At 39.2% G+C, this 24,423-nt stretch overlaps 2 protein-coding genes across 7 annotated transcripts in view; one reads left to right on the top strand and one right to left on the bottom strand.

Moving 5' to 3' along the window:
* The window catches only part of LOC137496741 (putative claudin-24), a 33,002-nt gene that overhangs the window by 3,858 nt on the left and 4,721 nt on the right, over positions 1-24,423 (top strand). The window contains exons 1-2 of one of the 2 annotated variants that reach the window (XR_011017304.2): positions 2,434-2,525; positions 6,147-6,235. Coding sequence is in view for 1 of the 2 variants with exons in the window: in XM_073917182.1 (XP_073773283.1) it covers positions 6,147-6,276 (130 nt within the window). In the remaining variant the exon portion in view is untranslated. Of the gene's footprint in view, positions 1-2,433; positions 2,526-6,146; positions 6,286-24,423 lie in introns of those variants that run through there. The other variant, XM_073917182.1, reaches the window with a different exon arrangement.
* Positions 9,397-24,423, bottom strand: part of shroom2b (shroom family member 2b) — a 42,885-nt gene continuing 27,858 nt past the window's right edge. For 3 of the 5 annotated variants that reach the window (XM_073917173.1, XM_068224446.2, XM_073917174.1), the window contains 8 exons: positions 21,206-21,337; positions 18,853-21,124; positions 18,235-18,314; positions 17,608-18,144; positions 15,095-15,559; positions 13,515-13,668; positions 12,559-12,831; positions 9,397-10,900 (listed from right to left, as the gene is read on the bottom strand). In XM_073917173.1, coding sequence (XP_073773274.1) covers positions 10,628-10,900; positions 12,559-12,831; positions 13,515-13,668; positions 15,095-15,559; positions 17,608-18,144; positions 18,235-18,314; positions 18,853-21,124; positions 21,206-21,337 — 4,186 coding nt within the window. In that variant the 3' untranslated portion in view covers positions 9,397-10,627. The remainder of the gene's footprint in view (positions 10,901-12,558; positions 12,832-13,514; positions 13,669-15,094; positions 15,560-17,607; positions 18,145-18,234; positions 18,315-18,852; positions 21,125-21,205; positions 21,338-24,423) is intronic. The other 2 variants (XM_068224447.2, XM_073917175.1) reach the window with 1 other exon arrangement.

Below are 24,423 nucleotides of genomic sequence, written 5' to 3' on the forward strand. Positions count from 1 at the left end.
ATACTGTATATTCATTCATTCATTCATTCATTTTCCTTTGGCTTAGTATCTTATTTTCCCACAGTGGAATGAACCGCCAACTATTCCAGCATATGTTTTACACAGCGGATGCCCTTCAATCTGAAACCTAGTACTTGCAAACACCCATACACACTCATTCACACACACAGACACACACTCATACACAAAACAAAGTCGAATCCTGAGGGAGGGATGCGTTTGATCCATGTGGCTCATTAGCATAAAGGAAGTGGGCAGGAAGCATCAGCACCATGTGCTCAAATAGTGAAGAAACCTTTGTATGTAAAAGATGGCAAGATTAGCATACAAAGTCATAATGAGTCCATTGTGGAAAGCCAACAAAGAGAACGTTTGAGGGCCGAGCCGGACAGAGCCCAGCATGAGAAGATGCCATCGATCCACAGAGCAGCAGATAAAACTATCAGACTGAAGGGATTTGCAGGAAATGATCAAACACATTCCTGCAGAGTCCATCAGGACCAATCAGAGATCTCACAGCCAACGCACGGCGCTTATGTAATTATACTGCATTATGTAATGCAACGATCGTCTCAATAACTGAGGCTCATGTTGAAAAAGACATCTCTTTCACCACAGAATGAGTGCTGATGAGGTTTCTTTAACTGCAGACTGAGATCAAATCAAACCAGGATGACTTTAATATTAATGAAATGCACTTTGTACTCAAATAAATGCTGGCTTTGACCCAGCAGTGGGTTAAATATAGATGGATTACTTTTAATTAACTAAATAAGTGAATGTAAAATGGACAAACCCAAACATTGTGTTAAGATTGTTTTATAAACTTATTTTTTTAAATCAACCCAATATAGGGTTTATCAATATTTGACCCAATGTTGGGTCATGAAAACAGGTGTTAAAGGTGTATTTTTGGACTATTGATAAATTATGGACCACGGCTGGGTTTAAAGTATCATTTAAATGTAATTAAAAAAAATAAAATTGTTGGGTTTGACCATAATTTGACTTACTGTTGGGTCATAAAAATTGGTTAAAGGTATATTTATGGACTATTAATTAATTATGGTGGGATATGGACAACTGATGGGTTAAATATATCATTTAAATTTAATTAAAATATCAACCTAATGTTGGGTTTGTCCATATTTGACCCAATGTTGGGTCAAAAAAACCCAGAATTGTTTATTGGAGTGTTTTTAGTAAGCAGTGGCGAAGTAGGTAGTGCTGTTGCCTCACAGCAAGGTTGGCATTTCTGTGTGGAGTTTGCATGTTCTCTCCGTGTTCGCGTGAGTTTCCTCTAAGTGCTCTGGTTTCCCCGACAGTCCAAACACATGCGGTACAGGTGAATTGGGCAGGCTAAATTGTCCATAGTGTATGAGTGTATGTGAATGTGTGTGTGGATGTTTTCCCAGAGATGGGTTGCTGCTGGAAGGGCATCCGCAGCGTAAAAATGTGCTGGATAAGTTGGTGGTTCATTCCGCTGTGGCGACCCCAGATTAATAAAGGGACTAAGCCGAAAAGAAAATGAATGAATGAATGTTTTTAGTAAGAGAACTAAACGTTAAGACCCTCGAAATACACATGACTATTTTCTCTCAGACATTTTAAAAATACTTGCTAAGAGATTTACCCACTAAAAATGGTTTTCTATCAAAACTGTTTGTAAATTTTGGTCAAACATGGGCGAAGAAAGTCAAATATGGACAAAATAGGGTAAAAATATAATTATGGACAATTAATTAATTATGGAGGGTAACAACCATTGGGTAAAAAGTTTTATTTAATAATAACATATTTGACCCAATGTTGGGTCATGAAAACCCAGAATTTTTTATTTGAGTGTTTTTAGTAAGAGAACCAAACTTTAAGACCCTCGAAATACGAAATACACATCACTATTTTACAAATATTTAGTAAGATATATAACCCCCTCAGAATGTTTTTATTATAATACTGTTTGTAAAACTGCATCAGTTGGGTCAAATATGGATAACCCAGGCTCATTCAGAAAATATACCCCTATCTACATTTCAGGAGACTGCCAAAAATGTCCCAGGAGCTACGTTTTTTTTTTTTTTTTTTTGCAGTTTTTGTGAATCCTCCAGAGGCCGCTGTGTACGTTTTGTGAGATCTCAAATGTCTCTCGCGGGTGCCATTAACACCTGCTGTTCTCACGTAATTCCACCAGAGGTCGATGTCGACTGACTGAGCGATCGACTGACCCCACCCTCCCCCTAAACCCAGCCAATAGTGTTTTCAAAAGCACAGATTGACCGTCCACCCATTTCCCTAAACTCAACCGGCGGTTTTTAAAAGTCCTCACCTGATTTTTACCATGTTTTTAGATTTTACCACATTCTCACCCTGTTATTTACTATATTTAATTTTTTGGATTCTGTTTTTGTCTTACCTGCTTTCTGGAATCGTTCTTCACCTGACTCGAACCCCGTCGTCACGGTCAACTCCTCTCTGCAAGTCCACCGATGTACATGGCAAGCCACTGGAGCCGTCCACATAGAGGGGTAAGCAGTCAGCTGTTAAGTGCGAATAGGAATGACGTCACAGTGTCCGTTTTCAAGATGAAATGCAGCCGTACATACTCCTGGCAACACAATTCACGCTCTCCAGAAATGTATACAGCGCTACACTTTCAGAATGAGCCTGTGTTGAATAGGGACAAATCAGGTTAAAAGTATGAAGTGTATATGATATGAGTAAATGATGTATAATTCATTTGTATGCAACACAACCGTAAATCTGTGTATTATTATTTGCTCTGGGCTTGTGGAGCGTGTATTGGTGTCAGAGAGCTCTTTTGTTCTGCTGCTGTCGGTCTTGGCACAATGTGGAGCTCAGAGAGAACTGCTTTGGCACAGACTGCACTTCCAGACTAACAATTAGCGTACAGTGATGATGATGTGTGTGTGTGTGTGTACGTGTGTGTGTGTGTGGCGTCTCACGTGCCATGCACTGCCATCCTCCGCAGCGGTTCACATGAGAGATACACACCTACAGACTCGAGCAGTGACGCAAGTTCAGTCCACTTCCTCAAACACACACACACACACACACACACTGCAATTTGTCAGGTTTTTCTCATTCAAACTGCTCCTGTGTGTAGCTCTCATGTCCTCCACATCTGCTGTTGGGTTTTAATGTGATTTTTGACTGTGAAATAACTTTAATCCTTCAGCCGAGTCATATATGAAACTTTAATGCCCTTTAAACCTGCTGGAACTACTTTAGCTGTGCGTTTATCTGACAACCAAACAGCTTAGAATGACATGACCACATAAAGACTTGCCAATTCACACACTATGGGAATGTTAAATGCTTGTTTCTGATTGGCTGATGATGAACATTCTTAAGTGTGGGAAGCATGGTTTAAGCGGAATAATGCACTCTGGGCCATCTAATATTAGACAATTGCCAGACGGGCTGCTCTGAGTATTTCAGAAACTGCTGATCTACTGGGATTTTCACGCACAACCATTTCTAGGGTTTACAGAGAATGCTCCAATAAAGAGGAAATATTCAGTGAGCGGCAGTTCTGTGGGCGCAAATGCCTTGTTGATGCCAGAGGCCAGAGGAGAATGGCCAGACTGGTTCCAGCAACAGTAACTCAAATAAGCACTCGTTACAACCGAGCTCTGCAGAAGAGCATCTCTGAACACACAACACGTCCAACCTTGAGGCGGATGGGCTACAGCAGCAGAAGAGCATGCCGGGTGCCGCTCCTGTCAGCTAAGAACAGGAAACTGAGGCTACAATTCACACAGCCTCACCAAAACTGGACAATAGAAGATTGGAGAAACGTTGCTGCTCTGATGAGTCTCCATTACTGCTGACACATTCGGATGCTCGGCTCACAATTTGGTCTCAACAACATGAAAGCATGGATCATTCTGCCTTGTATCAGCGGTTCAGGCTGGTGGTGGTGGTGTAATGGTGTGGGGGAGATTTTCTTTGGGTCCATTAGTACCAATTGAGCATCAACGCCACAGCCTACCTGAGTATTGCTGCTGACCATGTCCATCCCTTTATGAGCACAGTGTCTCCATCTTCTGATGGCTACTTCCAGCAGGATAACGCAGCATGTCATAAAGCTCAATCATCTCAGACTGGTGTCTTGAACATGACGATGAGTTCACTGCACTCAAATGGCCTCCACAGTCACCAGAGCTCAATCTAATAGAGCAGCTTTGGGATGTGGTGAAACGGGAGATTGGCATCATGGATGTGCAGCCGACAAATCTCAGCCTTTTAAGTCAGAATTGCCAGGGGTATATATAATTTCAGGCTTGACTATATACACACACAATTATTTTTGCCTAAAAGGTCAGATTAAACAGGACCCCTTCTAATGTTCTGTAAAAATGGCTGCATAACACTTTTATTTTTTACTATATATAATAATAAAACTTGTTTAGACAGGCTTATTTCCACATGAAGCTTCTTACCAAAAAAAAAAGCATAATCTACGAACACGACGTTCCTGCAGGATCAAGCAAAGAAAGATAAAGGAAATAATCCCTTTAGTTCTTCATTGAGTTAATCATCAGGATTACAGTCTGTCTCATAATTCCTTGTCCGAGCCTTTATCTGCTTCTTACAGTAATGAAGCGTTTTCTGCAGCCGCACACACACAGTTCACTCATGACTTGGGCTTTATAGTCAGATAACCGACTCTTATCGCACACAAACCCTTTTTGTTTTGCTAGTTTGATTTATTCTGTAGGGAAATGTACAAAGTCTAAATTTATAAGCTCTTAAAATATTTTTTGCCTAAAACATTTCATTGGTTTAATCACATCTTTATACACAGAATCAAATTACCTCTATTTTCTTTTCTTTTTTACAGCAATGCTATTTTTGTTGTGAACTGACCCTTTAAACCCAAAATATACATTCCCGAGGGCAAAAATAAATCCCAAAATAATCAAAAATATCATCAAAACCTGCGCTGAAGCAATCTCCAGAGGAGTGAACGACTCCCACAAATGAATCTTCTGGCAGAGCATGATCTGATTGGTGGATGATGTGGGATGTGGCTATGAAAACACATAACCACACCCCATTTCATGTCAATGGCAGTTTTTTTCCAACATATTTCAGAGTATCAAGTTTTGTGCTCAACACATGAAGCAAACTCATAGCAGTTAAAAAACACTTGAGTTACAATTTTGCGTGAACTGACCCTTTAAATACAATAGTCATTATAATAATCACATCTATCCTGTAAACAGCACTAACACTCGTTATGTGTTTGGAAAGCCGGATAATCAATTTCCCTCTTGACAACTGAACTGACATTCCTGCACACGGGAACAAGCGCAGAAGTTGCCATCAGGATGACGAAAAATGCCGGGACTATGGACGAAAATCCCAAAATAATTGACGATATCGTTAAAAGGTGCGCTAAAGCAATCTCTGGTGGAGTGAACGACTCCCACAAATGAATCTTTTGGCAGAACATGATCTGATTGGTAGATGGTATGTGGGCGTGGCTATGAAAACACACAGCCACGCCCCCATATTACATTACTGGCAGTTTTTTTTCCAACATATATCAGAGTATCAAGTTTTGTGCTCAACACATGAAGCAAACTCATAGCAGTTTAAAAACACTTGAGTTACAATTTTGCGTGAACTGACCCTTTAAATACAATAGTCATTATAATAATCACATCTATCCTGTAAACAGCACTCACACTCGTTGTGTTTGGAAAGCTGGATTATCAACTCCCTGTTGTTTTAAACAGATTCCTGGATGTCTGATCGGCTTCACACTTTGACTCCTGTAGGACAGAAACAGCAGGCCGCACACAGACCAATCCTCTGGCAGAACATGATCTGATTGGTGGATAATATGGGGGCGTGGCTATGAAAACACTGTCACTCCTCAATATTGTCAGTGGCTTTTTGGTTCCAACATTCTTCCTAATATCTGGTTTTGTGTTCAACAAGCAGCATACTCAGTTTAAAAACACTTGGGTTCAATTTTTGCGTGAACTGACCCTTTAATTATTAGATTCGTCACAGTGTTTGTACAATAATAGTCATTTATAATAAATCACATCTATCACTAACACTCATTATGTGTTTGGAAAGCCGGATTATTAATTCCCTGTTGTTTTAAACAGATTCCCGGATGTCCGGCTTCACTTTTGGGTTCCTGTGGGACAGAAACACCAGGCCGCTGAACACCAGCAAAACAGACGCAAAGAAGCCCACAATAATCCCAGGCCCGACAGACTGGCTGAGCGGAGCTGACGGCATCAGGTAAGACTCCGGGAAGAAAACAGTGTAATTATTTACCACTGAACTGAGATTCCAGCACACGGGAACAAGCGCAGAAGATGCCGTCAGGATGAGCAAAACTCCTCCTGCGAAAAACGCCGGATTTGCGGATGAAAATCTGAAATATAGATTCCTGAGGGCGACGATGATGCACGCATTTCCAAAAAATCCCAAAATAATTGACAATATCATTAAAACCTGCGCTGAAGCAATCTCAGGCGGAGTGAACGACTCCCACAAATGAATCTTCTGGCAGAACATGATCTGATTGGTGGATAATATGGGGGCGTGGCTATAAAAACACACCCTCCAGACGCCCACCCAGGCTATACCTGAAGTGATGATTGAGATGTCGGACACTTCCCAGATCCTCCACTCCACCGTTCCCAGGCTCACCATGATGAGGATCCATCCCACTGTGGAGATCCAGAGCGTCAGGAGCTGAGCGTGTGCCGTGTGGAGCAGATACAGCATGATGTCCGCATTCACATTGCTCTGAAAATGCAACGTTTTTTTGCAGGTGTGTGTGTGTGTGTGTATATATAAGCAGCTACTTCATCTTCATGACTACCGATAAACAAAGCTCACGTTCCTCTGAGAGAAACACAAACAAACACACACACACGATTTTTCCATGGAGTCAAAGTTAAGTCAAATTACTCAATATTTATAGTGCTGGGCAAAGATTAATCATGATTAATCCAAAATAAAAGTTTGTTTTGACACAATATACAGTTTAAATCATAATATTCATATTATATAATATTATATATACATAATATTAGACTGGATATTTGTCAAGACACTAGTGTTCAGCTTAAAGTGACATGTAAAGGCTTCACTAGGGTAATCAGGGTAAAGTTAGGGTAATTAGGCAAGTCATTGTATAACAGTGGTTTGTTCTGGAGACAATCTAAAACTAATATTGCTGAAGGGGCGAATAATATTGAGCTTAAAATTACTTTAAAAAATTAAAAACTGCTTTTATTCGAGCCGAAATAAAACAAATAAGACTTTCTCCAGAAGAACAAATATTAGAGGAAATACTGTGAAACTTTCCTGAATATAAATTAAATATAATTTGAAAAAGAATAAATACTTTACAAGAGGGCTAATAATGTTGCCCTTAACAGTATATGTGATGCACATGCATCAAAACTAACAATTTTGTTTCATAGGTATTTAAATTGATATATTATTTGTATCATATACACATATATTTTAGTTCTAAATATAAATAAACATTTTCTTAAATATATGCATGTGTGTGTGTGTGTGTTTAGATAATGAATATACACACTACACATGCTTAACTTGTGTCTAAACAAACTTTTATTTTATTTTAAATGCAATTAATCTTTGCCCACCAGTGATTATTTATTGTTATTATTATTATTTATATAGACAATATTATTATGGTCACAAATATATGGCTACAAGCCACTAGCTAAACCTAATAAATACTAATCAGCTGCTTATTAATAGTAGTTGGGTACTGGGTAGGATTAGGGATGTTGATCATACTTTATAATAAACAGTTAAACTTAATAATAAGACAGAAGTAAATAGTGAGAATTGTGACAAACTATAATGGGTACATTTCAATGGCGACTATAATGGTGAACTATTATAGTCAAAACTATATTATAAAATATTATACAAACTATAAATGGCGACAGCGGCGAGGAACAAACTTCACCAATTGGCGAAAGTGAAGAAAAAACACCTAGAGATAAACCAGACTCAGTTGGGCACGAACATTTCTCCGCTGGCCAAACGTCTTGTGCAGAGCTGCAGTCTAGGCGCTGGAGAAACTGGACGTCAGAGAGACTCGTCTGTCCCTGGAGCGTCACAGGAATCAGTCTCATGCTCTCCACTCCTCCATGACCACCACTGCAGCCGCTCAGGATACGGCCTGGTCCAGGATTATGGAAACCATGGGATCATCACGTCGTCGGTCTTGGATCGAATCAAAATTACTATTAATAATAAACTTCTTAATTAATTAATTAATTTAATAATAATTGACTAAGATTAAAACTTAGATTAAATGAGCATTTTAGTGGAAAACCTATAAAGATAGAGAGAATATATATATATATATATATATATATATATACAGTATATCAGGTTTTTATATAATAATTTTAGGTAATTTAGGGCATTATTTAAGTCATGATTTGTTTTAATTAGTATTTTATTTTTACAATTTAACAATAATATTTTTTACAATAATTAAAAACCTTTCAATTACTTAAAACTTACATTAATTAATTTAACATATCATAGGCAACTAATATATAGTTGCTCATTTCAAATGTAATTATTTTTGCTTCATAGGTTCTTTTAATTATTAATTTAATATTTTTTAATTCAGTTTATTAAAATGTTTTTTGTATTTTTAGTCCTAAGTAATAATCCTTAGTACTGTTGCTTTCTATTAAAACCATTAATAAACATAATTTTAAATCACACAATGACAAAAAATCATATCACAATCTCATATTTATGCAGTTATGTTAATATAATAGACAATATTCAGTGTGTGTCATTTTATTCTTTATGGCAATTGAAGACTTCATGCAAACTGATGTTATGCTGAATATAAATATTGTCATATCTTGTTTGTGGAAAACTCAAAATATACATCTAAGTAAAGTAAATAGTAAAAATGATGTTATTACCGTATATCAGCACACGTCCACATCTTCAGCTTTCTGAAATTCGACGTCCTGATGCTCAGAAATCCTGTGTAAATACTCATGAATATGATTTTGTAAATAAGTGACAACAGTTCAGGATTACTGTCAACAACGTAAAACCCAAACACACTGAGAATTCACAAAACACAGTAAAGACTCATAAAGATCATAAAATCATGAGGGATATGCCAATTATTAATCAGATTATGAGTAAAACTTCAGATTTACGCAAATTACAGACGCCACATTGAGCTCTGAAAATACGGGAATATGTATTTATATTGAAAAAAATCACATCCCTGATTACTATTGATGGAAAAACTTACCATGAGCATCTTTGTGCATCATTAAAGACTGCGTCCACATTTACAGCAGCTTAAAAAGCACTCAGTTTCTGTTTTAAATTCAATTTATTGCAGCGGAAGTGCATTGAAAATGTATTCATGAACAATATTTCATATATCTATAAACTATTGTTCTATCACAGTGAGATTGGAAACTATAAATAAATCCAAACATACTATTAACTGATATTTGAGATGTTCTGAAGCAAACACAGACTTAATAATAAAAGAGCTTTCATTGTGGATCTAGTTCAGAGAAAGTAGACCTAACCTTTGAGTTAATAGCACCATCAGCATTCAGTAGCAAAATAAATTAGTTAAATGTGTGTGTGTGTGTGTGTGTGTGTGTGTGTGTGTGTGTATGTATGCATGTATGTATATGTATATATATATATATATATATATATATATATATATACACACACACACACACACACACACACACATATATATATACATATATATACACATACACACACACACACACATGTAGAAAAAACATATGTACGGGCTAAAAGAGATCCTTTCAATTAAATCAGCAGTTCAAGGGTTAGTTCACGCAAAAATTCAAGTTTGCCCATAATTAAACCCTAAAAACACTTTTGTGCAAAAAAATAAATAAAAAAAATGCAAACACAAATAGCCTGTAGTAAACACATAAACTCACATCCTAATCTGAAATTGTGCAGTTTTTTCGATGCACAAAAGTGTTTTTGGAGCGTCGTATGATTACAGTTGATCCACTGAAGTCACAGGAAATTATCTGATAATTTTTAGTGCTGAGCAAAGATTAATCACATCCAAAATAAAAGTTCTGTAATTTGCATGATGTTGGAGCTCGGAGTAGAGCCGCTGATCCTCCACATCCAGAGAAGTCAGCTGAGGTGGTTTGGGCATCTGTTTTGGATGCCTCCTGCCTACCTAGGGAGGCTTGTCCAGGCATGTCCCAATGGGGGGAGACCTCTGGGAAGACCCAGGACACGCTGGAGGGACTATGCTGGCCTGGGAACACCTCAGGATCCCCCTGGAGGAGCTGAAGGAAGTGTCTTGCTGTTTATAGAGGATGAGAGAGCTCCAGGATTTCATCTAAAATCTCTTAATTTGTGTTCTGAAGATAAACAAAAGCCTCATTGGAATTGCAACAACATGAGGGTGAATAATAAAAGACAGACTGTTTATTTTTGAGTGAACTAACCCTTTGAATCGGCAAATACACGAGCGGATGCGCAGCAATGCTTGGATAAATAAAAGTGAGATGTGTGAGAGAAGATGAATGCATCAGTACAGGAGTCTCTGTTCGAGCGGCAGACTCTCCTTCAGACACTTCAGCTGCTCTTCTCCCAGTTTTATCTTGTCCTCCAGTTTGCGCTGCTCTATAATAAGCGCCGATTTCATTTTAACGAAGTGTCTGTAATCTGCCAGCTGCTCTTCCCTGAAGTATCCCGTCAGGATCTCATAAACCACGCGCTCGCGGCGGTCCAGATTCTCCTTCAGCTCTTTGGCGTCTTCATGTTGACCAATCAGCAGCCTGCGCTTCTCCGTCAACGTTTGCTGAAAATAATACAATTTGTCACGTCATATTTACATTCAAAGCGTCTTGTCGAAGCTTTTCAGGGTTTTTATGGGTGCTGGAAATGCTTTAAAATTGTGTTCTAGTGTTTTCAAGATTTAAAAAGAGCTTATATTTTGGATTGAAACTGCTTAAAAAGGTTGTTAAAATTAATGGTGCCTAAAATGTTGCTTAAAAATTGTGTTGCGTTATTTATCTTATTAAATAAATAATAATTAATATGAATTTATATATATATATATATATATATATATATATATATATATATATATATATATATATATATATATATATATATAAAATTAAAAGCAGAAGTTTAAATGCACTGTATAAAAAGGCACATAACCATTTAAAAACAAGTCAGATGTTAATGTGACTAAATTTTTCCTCTTTTAGTTAAGTTAGGATGATTACATGCGTTTCTGTTCTGCTTAATAACAGAATAATGAGAGATATATATTCAGATAAATGGTTATAACTCTTCTTGAAAGTCAAGTTTACACACAATCAGATTATTCTGCCGCTGGAAAAGCTCAGATGATGATGTCAGGGTTTTGGAAGTTTCTGATTGGCTAATTGACAACATTTGAGTTAATGTGAGGCACAACTGTAGAATAGTATTGATGGGAACCCTCAAACACACTGCTTCCTTGTGTGACAACATGGGGAAATCAACAAGCCAGAATCAACACAAAAGCCAGATTACAGTTTGCTAAATCAAATTGGGAAAAAGACTCATGTTTGGAGACATGTCCTGTGCACTGATGGAGCTAAGATTGAACTGATTGGCCATAATGAGCAGTGCTACACTTGGAGGACAAAGGGGAAAGCGCACAAGCCTAGAAACACCATCCCAACTGTGCAGTATGGGGGCGGCAGCATCATGTTGTGGGGCTGTTTTGCTGCAGGAGGGACTGGTTCACTTCACAGCATAGATGGCATCATGAAGAAAGAACATTATGTGGAAATACTGAAGCAACATCTCAAGACATCAGCCAGCAAATTAAAACTTGGCCACAAATAAGTCTTCCAAACAGACCAAAGCACACTGCCAAATTAGTTCAAATGTGCTTTAAGGACAACGGAGTGAATGTTTTGGAGTGGCCATCACAAAGCCCTGATCTCAATCCTATAGAAAATGTGTGGGCAGAGTTGAAAAAGCTTGTGTAAGCAAGACAGCCTACAAATCTGACTCAGTTACAGCAATTCTGTCAGGAGGAATGGGCCAAAACTCCTGCAAACTATTGTGAGAAGCTTGTGGAAGGAGACCCAAAACATTTGACTAAAGTTATACAGTTTAAAAAGCAAAGCTAAAAAATACCAAGGTAATGTGTGTAAACTTTCGACAGTCTAGAAATTAATAAACAATTCTCAAAATCAAAAATTCTCTCATTATTCTGGCATTGAGCAAATGCAAATTGATTTAGGTAATCCTAACAGACCTAAAATAGTAATCGTTTGTCATCAGACATTTTTTTTAAAAATGGTTATGCTCCTTTTTTGGGAGTGCATGTAAACGTCTGGTTTCAACTATATATATATATATGTGTGTGTGTGTGTGTGTGTGTGTGTATATATATATATATATATATTAAACTTATAATATATATAAACCTTAAAATTAATAGTAAAACAACACCTTCTCGTCAGCGGATGTTCCCTCCTCCAGGTTATCGAGTGCGTTTTCCACACGTGCCAGCCGTCCAGACAGAGACAGCAGCAGACTGACCACTTTATCCAGATCTCCAACAAACATGCGAAACTTCTCCAGCTCATTGGCTCTGCAGACGCTCTGGACTGTGGCTTCCACTTCCTCTCCCAGAGCGTTATTATCCTGAACGTCCTCCTGCAGGCTTTCACGAGCCTCTCTCAGAACCTGCAGCTTCTTGCTCAAACTGTCCATCAGCTCTTGCTGGAGAAGTGACAGAAGCATCAGATTACTAAACAGGAAAATCAACCAACTCCGGTTGTAGCCAATCAGAATGAGTGTATACTGTGGAGGGACCAATGGGAATCATGTGGGCGGAGCTACCACTTCTATTTCAGTTTATTTTTTTCAAAATCAACTTGAGTTCTAGCCAATCGGGTCGCTGGAGTCCCGGCTGGCTCAGTTGGTGTTTCTGTGCAGAGTTTGCATGTTCTCCCCGTGTTGGCGTGGGTTTCCTCCGGGTGCTCCGGTTTCCCCCACAGTCCAAACACATGCACAGTAGGGGATTTGTTGAACTAAATTTGCCGTAGTGTATGAGTGTAAATGAGTGTGTATGGGTGTTTCCCAGTATTGGGTTGCAGCTGAAAGGGCATCCACTGTATAAAAAAAATGCTGGATAAGTTGGCGATTCATTCCACTGTGGCGACCCCTGATGAATAAAGGGACTAAGCTAAAGGTAAATGAATGAATGAATTGTAAAATGAATGTATTTTTTCATTAATATTATTATGTAAAATACTGACTGCAAACTATTTCCACTATATAAAGAGCAGAGCCCCACAACATCTTGTTTTGACAGGGGAATTAAGCGCAATTAGGAGGTCAAAGCTTCCTGTAATTCACACTCCGGATGCAATAACACAGTGAAATGTAAATAAAGCGAGCACCTTCTTGCTGGAGAGGTCAGTAGTGAGCTCATCCTCTGAGTCCTGCTCCTGCATGTCCTTCATCTTAATGAGCAGCTCTGCTTTGGGTGCAGATGTGCTGTAATATGATGAACTGCTGACCAACGAGACTGATGAAGACAGACTCTCCTCCATCCTGAAGAAACAAACATTATTCAGTCACTAATAAGGAAATTCTACATATAGTATAGAATAATAGTATAGAATAGTTTAGTCATGCTCAAGTACACTGTGTGGGTTATATGTTTGTGTGTGTTTGTCAGTAGAGGGCAATAGTGAGCAGGTTTGACTTTAAATCCTGTAGTTAGTGTCATTTGAATGAGAATTAAGGAGAAAACAAACACTGTAACTCAGGCTGATGGACTTTAAAACATTTGCATACTGCTGCTGAAAAAAATGGAAATATCATATATACATTTAATATATTAGTAGCTAAAAAGTCCACAAAGGTGCCTTAAAATAATATATTAGCACATAATAATCCATATAGGTGCCTTAAAATTATATATTAGCACATAAAAAGTCCACATAGGAGCCTTAAAATGATATATTAGAACCTAAAAGTCCATATAGGTGCCTTGAAATTATATATTAGCACCTAAAGAGTCCATATAGGTGCCTTAAAATTATATATTAACACCTAAAAGTCCATATAGGTGCCTTAAAATTATATATTAACACCTAAAAAGTCCATATTGGTGCCTTGAAATTATATATTAACACCTAAAAGTCCATATAGGTGCCTTAAAATTATATATTAACACCTAAAAGTCCATATAGGTGCCTTAAAATTATATATTAACACCTAAAAGTCCATATAGGTGCCTTGAAATTATATATTAACACCTAAAAGTCCATATAGGGGCCTTAAAATTATATATTAACACCTAAAAGTCCATATAGGTGCCTTAAAATTATATATTAACACCTAAAAGTCCATATAGGTGCCTTAAAATGATATATTAACACCTAAAAAGTCCATATAGGTGCCTTAAAATTATATATTAACACCTAAAAGTCCATATAGGTGCCTTAAAATTATATATTAACACCTAAAAGTCCATATAGGTGCCTTAAAATGATATATTAACACCTAAAAAGTCCATATTGGTGCCTTGAAATTATATATTAGCACCTAAAGAGTCCATATAGGTGCCTTAAAATTATATATTAACACCTAAAAGTCCATATAGGTGCCTTAAAATTATATATTAACACCTAAAGAGTCCATATAGGGGCCTTAGAATTATATATTAACACCTAAAAGTCCATATAGGTGCCTTAAAATTATATATTAACACATAAAGAGTCCATATAGGGGCCTTAAAATTATATATTGGCACCTAAAAAGTCCATATTGGTGCCTTAAAAGTATATATAAGGACCTAAAAAGTCCATATTGGTGGTCTAAAATTACATATTAGAAGCCAAAGGGTCTGTATTGGTAATTTAAAATTACATATTAATAACAAAAGGTTCGTATTTGGTGCTTTAAAGCGTGTATATAACAAGCCAAAGTGACTAGGAAATGTTTTTCTGTTTTTGTAGTGTAAGTGGTTTACCTCTGCTGTGCATTTTTAGGAGACGTCTGTTTGGACGCCGCTTTCCTCCTCTGCTGCGCTCCCTCCAGTATCTGCTCGCCCTGTGGAAATATTCCCTCCATCAGATCCATGGTGGTCTTCATCTTTCTCTGGTCCAGAATGTCCACCAGACTCCTGTCTTTCCCCATTATATCTCTGGCCAGCTCCTCTCGCTTCAGATCGTCCTCCGAGTGTTCGCTCACACCGTTGCTCCTCATTGGTTTGAAAGGGTCTAATATTGGTTCTTCTATCTGGTTTGAGTATGCGATGAATGGTGCATGACATTGCTCTGAAGATTCCAGGGTTTTTAGCTGGCCAGTTTGAGGCTCTTCAGATGATTCTGAGTGCAGCAGATAGTTTCGGATGTCTCTCTCTGAACCATTTTCTGTACAAACAATCTGTATGGGGACCTTTCTGCCAGGAGTGTTTGGCTCTTCCACCTTACTACTAAAATAGAGAACAAGTTGGTCATGATTTGAAAATAAAGCACACTTCCCCCAACTATGTAGATTTGAGCAATGAAACCTTGGAGATAGTTCACTCAGAGATGAAAATTAACATGTTATTTACTCTTCCTCAAGTATTTTCAAACCCTTATGAGTTTCTTCATCCTGATGAACATTCATCTTCGCAAAACAAATAAAGATATTACGACTTCTGTGATGGCACAATTAATCCACAATATACTGCCCTCTTCACCAGGGACACCCATACATATTTTAACAAGACAACGCAAAACCACATACTGCCCACATTATAAAGTCCTGGCTGTGGAGGAGGAGGAATCATGTACTTGACTGTCCTGCCTGCAGTCCCGACCTGTCTCCAATAGAGAATGTGTGGCACATTTTAAAGGGTCACGAAACACCAGAACACATGTGTTGAGCTGTTGACAGTGGTATATGTGTCCCACACTGCTAAAAACACTATTAGGACACCTATATTTCACTAAAAAGTGTAAATTGGTTGTTTTTGCGTTATTTCAAGCAAATTCGTTCTTCCGCTTTGAAACAAATTGTTGAAGCTGCGTCACGGTCATGAGATAATAGCGTGTATTCCAGCGTGCAGACTGGACGTCTGTGCCAGAGTGTGTCTTATTACGTCTTACAGTGTGCTGCATTAATGCATGAGTAAAGCTTGGTTCAAACCAATCAGCGCGCTCTATTGTGCAACTTCATTAATATTCATTACTGTCACAGTGTTTAGACGACAGAGACGCCACGTTGTGTTGGCGAAACAAGCGTGAAGTGTTGCTTTTATAGTTTGCTGCAGTGAAGTTTTGTTTTCATTTTCTCTCTGTGAGAGCGCAGCTGGAGTCACGTGTGGATTAACAGTGTACGCGACGCTCCACAACAATAACTTACGTGTCTAAGGAGGATTATTGTTTACCTGAGAGCTGTTCTCATCTGCAAACGCTGAGATCCGGATTCGCTGCTCGTCTCCTCTTAATAAAGACGCGGCTCTAGTTGCTGGTGATTGTCCTGTCTCTACAGATTTGGTAAGTGAGCGGCCAGTGCTCTTTGTTTATTCAGCTTGTTCGTATTGAACTAACTATTGCACCGAGTGTAAACATGTCAGCACCACAACCAAACTTTAACCTCGTGTAGGATTTTCACCGCATTTAGTGACCGGAATAACACACGCGGCTTTCTGACGCTACCTGCCATGTGCATCTAAGTTTCCGGGAAATGCGGAGGGTTTTTTTCTCTCATTCGCCGTGCGGTATCAAACATTGCATGAAAAATACACGCTTAGAGCAGCTCCTCAAATCAAATATCTCGTTTGTCACGAGGAACATGAATGAATTCCCTGAATGAAAGAGCCAAACTACAGTTAAAGTCCACCATTTAATCATTTGGCAAATAATTCGACTACAGATGTCCATGTAAACACAGTCACTTCCTCCCCTGTGTGTGTGTATTTTGACTCTGAAACTCAGCGCACCCAAATAGACACTCCCACACCATGTCTCTTTTCTTTCTCCGACACTCCCCCCTAAACAGAGCTGGACACGCCCACTTTTCTGACTTTTTCCAAAGTAGAGGTGTGAAAACACCCTGCTAAAACAAGGGGGTTTCATAGCCCTTTACAAATCGCAAAATGAAACAATGAAGACCCTGTACTGTTGCCCACATTAAGACTCTGTTTGGCTTTGTCTTTTCTTCTGCATCAAGTCCTTCCCTAATCAGTACAGCCAGTATTGTCAGAAAAGTGTCACCTTATTCTCTTTGTATGATTACAGTAGAACCACTGAATAGCCATACTGAATGTTTTGACAATGTTTTTGGTTCCTTTTCTGCATATTGAACATCTCAAAACCATTGCTTTCTATGGAGGCTGAGGAAGCTTCCAGATTTAATCTAAAATATCTTCATTTGGGGGAATGGAATGGCATGGGGGTGACTAATTAATAACATAATATGCATTTATGGGTGAACTAACCCCTTAAAACAGCCTTAGATTATTGTCCTGTCAGTATGTAATATTGACATTACCTGCATGGATCCTTTTTGTACACATTTGCAGGAGGTTCATCCGTGAGTCTCTGTGGAAAGAACTGAGGAGAAGGAGAACGTGTTCTGCTGGCTGAGGTTACCGTCAGGTCAGCCTTCTGCTTGGGAGGGATAGGGGAACCAGCTGAATTATGTGGAATAGGAGATAACATCCTCTCTGATTTATGCTCATCCACTTGTGCATGCATGTCTCCGTCCAGAGGTTCTGAAGTATTGAGTCTCAGGCGTTCTTGTGTTGGCTCTGGTGAAAAGGTCTGAATCCTGACTTCTAGGGAAGCCATGATTGGGCAGGTGGTTTCAAGTTCTTTGTGTTGTGGTATAAGACCATTGTTTTTGGGAAGAAGTTGCTCTGACATGGGAACCTGGAGATGTTGTGAAGTAATCGGTGCTGGCTGCTTGGTGTCAGATCTGGATTTCTGGTTGTATCCAAGAGGTTCAACTGAATTGTCCAGAATGCTCATTGTGATGGACTCTTGAGACTTGGAAATATTAAGTGCATTGTGTTCCTTTTCAGATGCACTGTGAGGTGGAAATACACATTATCAGTCATTTCATATTTCACCCCTACTTGCCTTAAATGGAAGATAAGTTTAAACGAGAATTGCTAACCTGGAAATATGAGCCTCCTGTTGGTCTTTGGCTTCAGGTGGAGAATCCAAAGGTAACTTTCTGGGTGGCAAAGGAAGTTTCTGAAAGGGATGTGAATTTGTAAAAAACATAATGTCAAAGATTTAATAGTGACACTGAGAAGAAACAGTTGGATTATAATGTTTCCATGCTCTGGCTATCTGTGGAAGGATAAGGAGCTCTTGGATTTTATCCAAAAATATCTTAATTTGTATTCCAAAAATGACCAAAGTTCTCAGTTTTAGATCGATATGAGGGTCATCAATGAGAGGAATTTCCTTTTTGGGGAAACTATCCCTATTAAGATCAGAATTTTAAATTAAATGATGTGTTGGCCAAATATGGTAACCCTTACCAACACATTTAAGTTACTGAACACACTTTGTTCTGGTGCCCAGTAAGCAATTATGGATTAGTTCTGTTGCTGAAGAGTGCTTCGGTGGTGGTTATTGAGAATGGAAGAAAGCACCATTAATATATTCCCCCCACTACAATCTCTGCCAGTACTAGGAACTGAACCTACAACCTTGCAAGTGCAATTTTATACAATTAGGGCGTTTGCAACTACTGCTAAACAGTACATTCAATCTTTCTTCTTACCTGTCCATAGAAGTCAGCAGAAGGTGAGGAGCGTGATCTTTCATGCACACACAGTGCACTGTTGGATTCCTCCAAGCCTGAGTCCAAAATATTTTCAGCTGAATGGTATCTGCCTGTGTTTCTTCTTTCCACTTGCTTCTTCTGCAAGTTCCATGTAGCCTCATATTCTGCAAATGTACCAAGCCTTTGTTGCTCATCTGCATTAAGGTCAGAATGGCTGGATTTACTTTGCTTTAACAGTACTCGAGGGATACTTTCAGCTTCTCCAGTCTTTCTCTCACTGTGGTCTACAGTAGGACCAAGCAGGGACTGCTTTGGAATGGGCTTTTGGACAACCGCTTTGCCAGAACCTTCAAAGAACTTGTATCGGTCTGCAAAAGACCCGCCAGCTTTATCTTCAACTCCGACCTCATTGATCTTGTCCGGTTCAGAGAAGGAATGTATTTTTTTATCCATGGGAAAGCGTTTACGACCTCCAATGCGGGTGACTTGCCCAGGTCTTTTGGGAAGTTGAGCAGACACAACTTCATTCCCAGGAAGCTCCAGATCTTTCCTCATGAATGATGTAGCCTGTAGAACTTTGGCTTGGGCTTCCTTCAGATGATCCTTGTACGTGTTAGTAAAGGAACCATCAGAAGAGGATGTGGAGGTTTCATTGGACTTCCATATGTCAGAGTCCTCCTCAACTTCAGTTGAGCAAGTCAAGGTAGCTGCGCTTCTGCTTTTTTGAAGTTGAGCCCTCTTCTTTTGAATCTCTTTGCGTAAAGTTGTGGCATAGCGGTCACTTCGTCTTCCCAGCTTTCCACTGCTGGCATCACTTGATTCATGACTACCTCCTTTGGAGGCTGTTGTAATCGAATTTTCTGCCATTTTCTTACTCTCCTGGGCCAATGAATGCAACAAGGGGGTTTTGTGGGGACAGATCTTCAGATCCTGCTTGCTGATCCATGGATTGTCATGTTGGTAAGTGTACATGGAGTTCTGCTCAGTCTGGTGGTTTGGAATGTGCCTGGAAGGCTGAGGCTTATCTTTCTTTTTTTGAGTCTCTCTTTCCACAGAACTGTGCTTTGAAATCAAATTATTTGATATCGGGGACACAGCTTGAGCTGAAGCTGGACTGATGGACTGTTTGTTGTAACCATTGGATCTCTTGTTCTCGGGTAAACTAAGGTACAGTTGGGGATGCTTTGCTTTTATAACCTTTTGAGAACCTACAAAGCTTCTATCTGTGGCACCTTGTGCTTTTCCCATTTCAGAACTTTGTTCATCTACCATCCGACAGTGAGAAGATGACTCCAGGTATGGCTGTTGGGCAGTGATGCAGTAGTAACGGAAATGAGCTTGGCCATCATGGTTGGGATCAAAGACTGTGCTGGTTCTAGTTTTGTTTTGATTGCTAACATTATTAGGCAAATCTTGCAAACTTCGGTAGTAGCTCCCAACACTCTGAGACTTTGATGAACATGTAGAGTTGTTATACACAGAAAATGGACTATCATCACTGTGCTGTCTCTGATGCTGAAACTCAGAGGCAAACGGATTCTGGCCTTGTCTTACATCAGTGCTTGACAGGGAAAAGAGTTTGGTAGGGTTTAGCTGATTTGGGTAGTCCTCAACTGGAAGGTATGGCTCAAGGTAGTCCTTCTTTGGAGGCGAGTTGTAGCTGTGTCTCACGTCCTCTAATTGTCTGTCCACAGCTCTACAGGGAGGTCTCTGTAGTGGATATACAGTGTGTCCCTCAGGGAACAATCCCACTAAGCTCTTCTCATGAACTCTGGTGGCAGTGAAACTATCACTCCGCAAAGGAGGAGCAGGAGGAGCTTCAGAACTGGACATCTTATTCTCTGGAATATGCCACACAGGTCTATGGTTTGATCTCGCAGTAGAGGAGAGTCTGGAGCTAGATTGCTCCTCAACACTGGGACTCACTCGTCCCCCATTGCCTATGGGGATCTGCAGGTATCTGTGGCAGTCACTCGGGACTGTTAGATCGCCTCTGTAAAACACCCCTTCTGTGGGATTGGCACCCCGAGGTGCACCATGATCAGCTGTGCCTGAAAATGCATTGCCTGGCAAAGCAGGTTTGCTGATTGCACTTTCAAGCACCTCGTGATCTGCTCCTCCATTGGGTTTGCTTGTTAAAGGTTGTTCTTTTGAGAAAGCATGAGATGAGGGCTCTACGCTTTCCATATTTCTGACCGAGCTGAACTGGCAGGATGCTTGTCGCAGATTGGTCTGTCCCCAACAGCTGGTGAATTCTTTTGTGGGTGACCTGGTGACAAACAAGTATAATTGATAATGCTGACTGAGTTCAGTTCATACATCAATTGCATAGACATACTCAGAATCTCACCCAGGATCACATTTTGTCTGCCAAGTGGGGTCAGGTGCTGGGTTGGGTTCAGATTTGGAGTCGTTTGGGTTGGAGCTTTCCGAGGATTTAGCTGAGTGCCATGAATGGGGTCTACATGACGATTCATTCCTCCTGAAATGCAAACAGACAGAATGACTATGGCTTCAAATTAGGCCATAGTGAAGGAGTAACAACTAGTTCCTTTTCCACAAGACAATTTAAAGGGGTCATGAACTTAAGCGTTTCTGTGTGGAGTTTGCATGTTCTCCCTGCGTTCGCGTGGGTTTCCTCCGGGTGCTCCGCTTTCCCCCACAGTCCAAAGACATGCGGTACAGGTAAATTGGATAGGCTAAATTTCCCGTAGTGTATGAGTGTGTATGGATGTTTCCCAGAGGTGGGTTGCAGCTGGAAGGGCATCCGCTGTGTAAAACATGTGGATAAGTTGGCGGTTCATTCCGCTGTGGCGACCCCGGATTAATAAAGGGACTGAGATGAAAAGAAAATGAATGAATATGCAAAACTGTCAGCCTATAAGAAAAGTGGGCGTTTACTTCTGAGTCTACAGTTGGCCATGCCCACTCAAACAGAACACGAGGGTCAAAAACAGCACATAAAATAGTCAGTTACTTCTAAATTACATCAAAGTTTTAAAAAAAATCTTGATAACATTATAAGCAGGCCTCAAAGAACAGTACAAGATAAAAAAACAACGCAGTTCATGACTCCTTTAATGATAATCACTCATTTAACAGTAATCGACATACCCTTTGAAGCGGTTTTTCCTGAAATGTATGCAAGGTGAAATGGAGAAATGGGGAGGGAGTCACATTAAAACATTTTACATTTATCAACAAGACAGCAGGAAACACTAAAGATGCTGGAGAGACGCTCAGGGGTTCTACAGAAGCCAGTGAAAATGACAGCACGATAATCAGCTTAAGCATATAATCCCAGTCTTGCACGTGAGCAGCACAGCTACAGCTAAGACACCACATGGCTAAAAGTGTGAGACTCGGGTCTGGTAGGGACGGATGGGTGAAAACTAGAGGGTCACAAGACAGCCCACATATAAAAGTACTATAATAAATTATAGCAAATGCTAAGGTGTTTCTGAACCACACTATAGTAAAGTGTATAGTATTGACTACTCTTTGTCAAAGGGATAGTTCACCCAAAAATGAAAATGCTGTCATCATTTACTCACAGCCTTACTTGTTTCAGACCTGTTTGACTTTCTTTCACCTTTTAACAATAAAAGATATTGTGAAGAATGCTGAAAACCTGCAACCATTGACTTTCATAGGAGAAAAAACAAATAGTATGGCAGTCAATTCTCACGGGGTTCCAACATTGTTCAAATGTTGTTTCAAAAAAGGTCTGAAACAAGCAGAGGCTGAGTAAATGATGACAGAATTTACATTTTTGGGTGAACTATCCCTTTAACAAATCTTCCAGCATACTGGAAGATGTAATAAATACTGTAGAATAATTTAGTTTTTACTACAGTAAACTGTGGTGTATTGTCAATATTACTATAGTTGTTGCATTGCCATGGCGACTATAGAATCCACACAACAGATCGATTACTACAGTTGTTGTGTTACCATGGCAACTGTAGAATCACCACAACAGATCGATAACTGTAGTTGTTGTGTTACCATGGCAACTGTAGAATCACCACAACAGATCGATAACTGTAGTTGTTGTGTTACCATGGCAACTGTAGAATCACCACAACAGATCGATTACTATAATTGTTGTGTTACCATAGCAACTGTTGAGTTACAACAACAGATCGATTACTATAGTTGTTGTGTTACCATAGCAACTGTAGAATCACCACAAAAGATCGATTACTGTAGTTGTGTTACCATGGCAACTGTAGAATCACCACAACAGATCTATTACTGTAGTTGTGTTACCATGGCAACTGTAGAATCACCACAACAGATCGATTACTATAGTTGTTGTGTTACCATAGCAACTGTAGAATCACCACAAAAGATCGATTACTATTGTTGTTGTGTTACCATGGCAACTCTAGAATCACCACAACAGATCGATTACTATTGTTGTTGTGTTACCATGGCAACTCTAGAATCATCACAACAGATCGATTACTTTTGTTGTTGTGTTACCATAGCAACTATAGAATCCCCACAAAAGATTAATTACTATACTTGTTGTATTGCCATAGCAACTATAGAATCACCACAACAGATCAACTACTATAGTTGAGTTACCATAGCAACTATAGAAAAATCAAAACAGATTAACTTCTATAGTTGATGTGTTACCATGGCAACTATAGAATCACCACAACAGATCGGTTACTATTGTTGTTGCATTGCTATAGCAACTATAGAATCACCCCAACAGATTAATTATTTTACTACAGTATGGTTCAAAACAGTGTTTACTATAGTATTTTTATTAGGGAGACGCCCACAGCTGCACGATACCTCATAGAACTTCTCAAAATCTTGGTGAGAAAGTTCCTGGCCACGTGTACGTCACTTTCTGCAGGCATTGTTTGCGTTACAATATCCACCATATTACCGTCCCTGCGCAACACAAAGGAGAAACACAATATACTGTAGAAATAAACCGGGTGCATAAAGCCAAAGGCAAACTGTACAATGCTTTAAGAATATCAGACTGAATCAGATTAATTATATATGCAATAAGGAATATCAAGGTAAAGATCACAAAAACAAAACAAGTGTATTTGAGGTCAAGAGTTCATGAAAAATTTCACTCTCGCAGTTTTAACAATGACTAAAACTGAAAGTAAAACTAAACATTTTTATTATTCAATATATAATAAACATTGGCTGAAATAAATATATATATATTTGAAAAGTTTATTTAACTTGTTTAAGTTCTGTGTTGGGGTATCACAGTGGAGCAGTGGTTAGCACTGTCGCCTCACAGCAACAAGATCACTGGTTCGAGTCCCGGCTGGATCAGTTGGTGTTTCTGTGTGGAGTTTGCATGTTCTCCTCATGTTGGTGTGGGTTTTCTCTACAGTCCAAACACATGTGCTATAGGGGAATCGATTAACTAAACCTGCCGTAGTGTATGAGTGTGAATGAGTGTGTATGGGTTGTGAGCTTCTGCTGCATATGCTGGAATAGTTTGCTGTTCATTCCACTGTGGTGACCCCAGATGAATAAAGAGACTAAGCCAAAAAAGCCTCCTTTCCACTGCACACGACA

The sequence above is a fragment of the Danio rerio genome, chromosome 11 (genome assembly GCF_049306965.1).
Source record: "Danio rerio strain Tuebingen ecotype United States chromosome 11, GRCz12tu, whole genome shotgun sequence".
Lineage (NCBI taxonomy): Eukaryota > Metazoa > Chordata > Actinopteri > Cypriniformes > Danionidae > Danio > Danio rerio.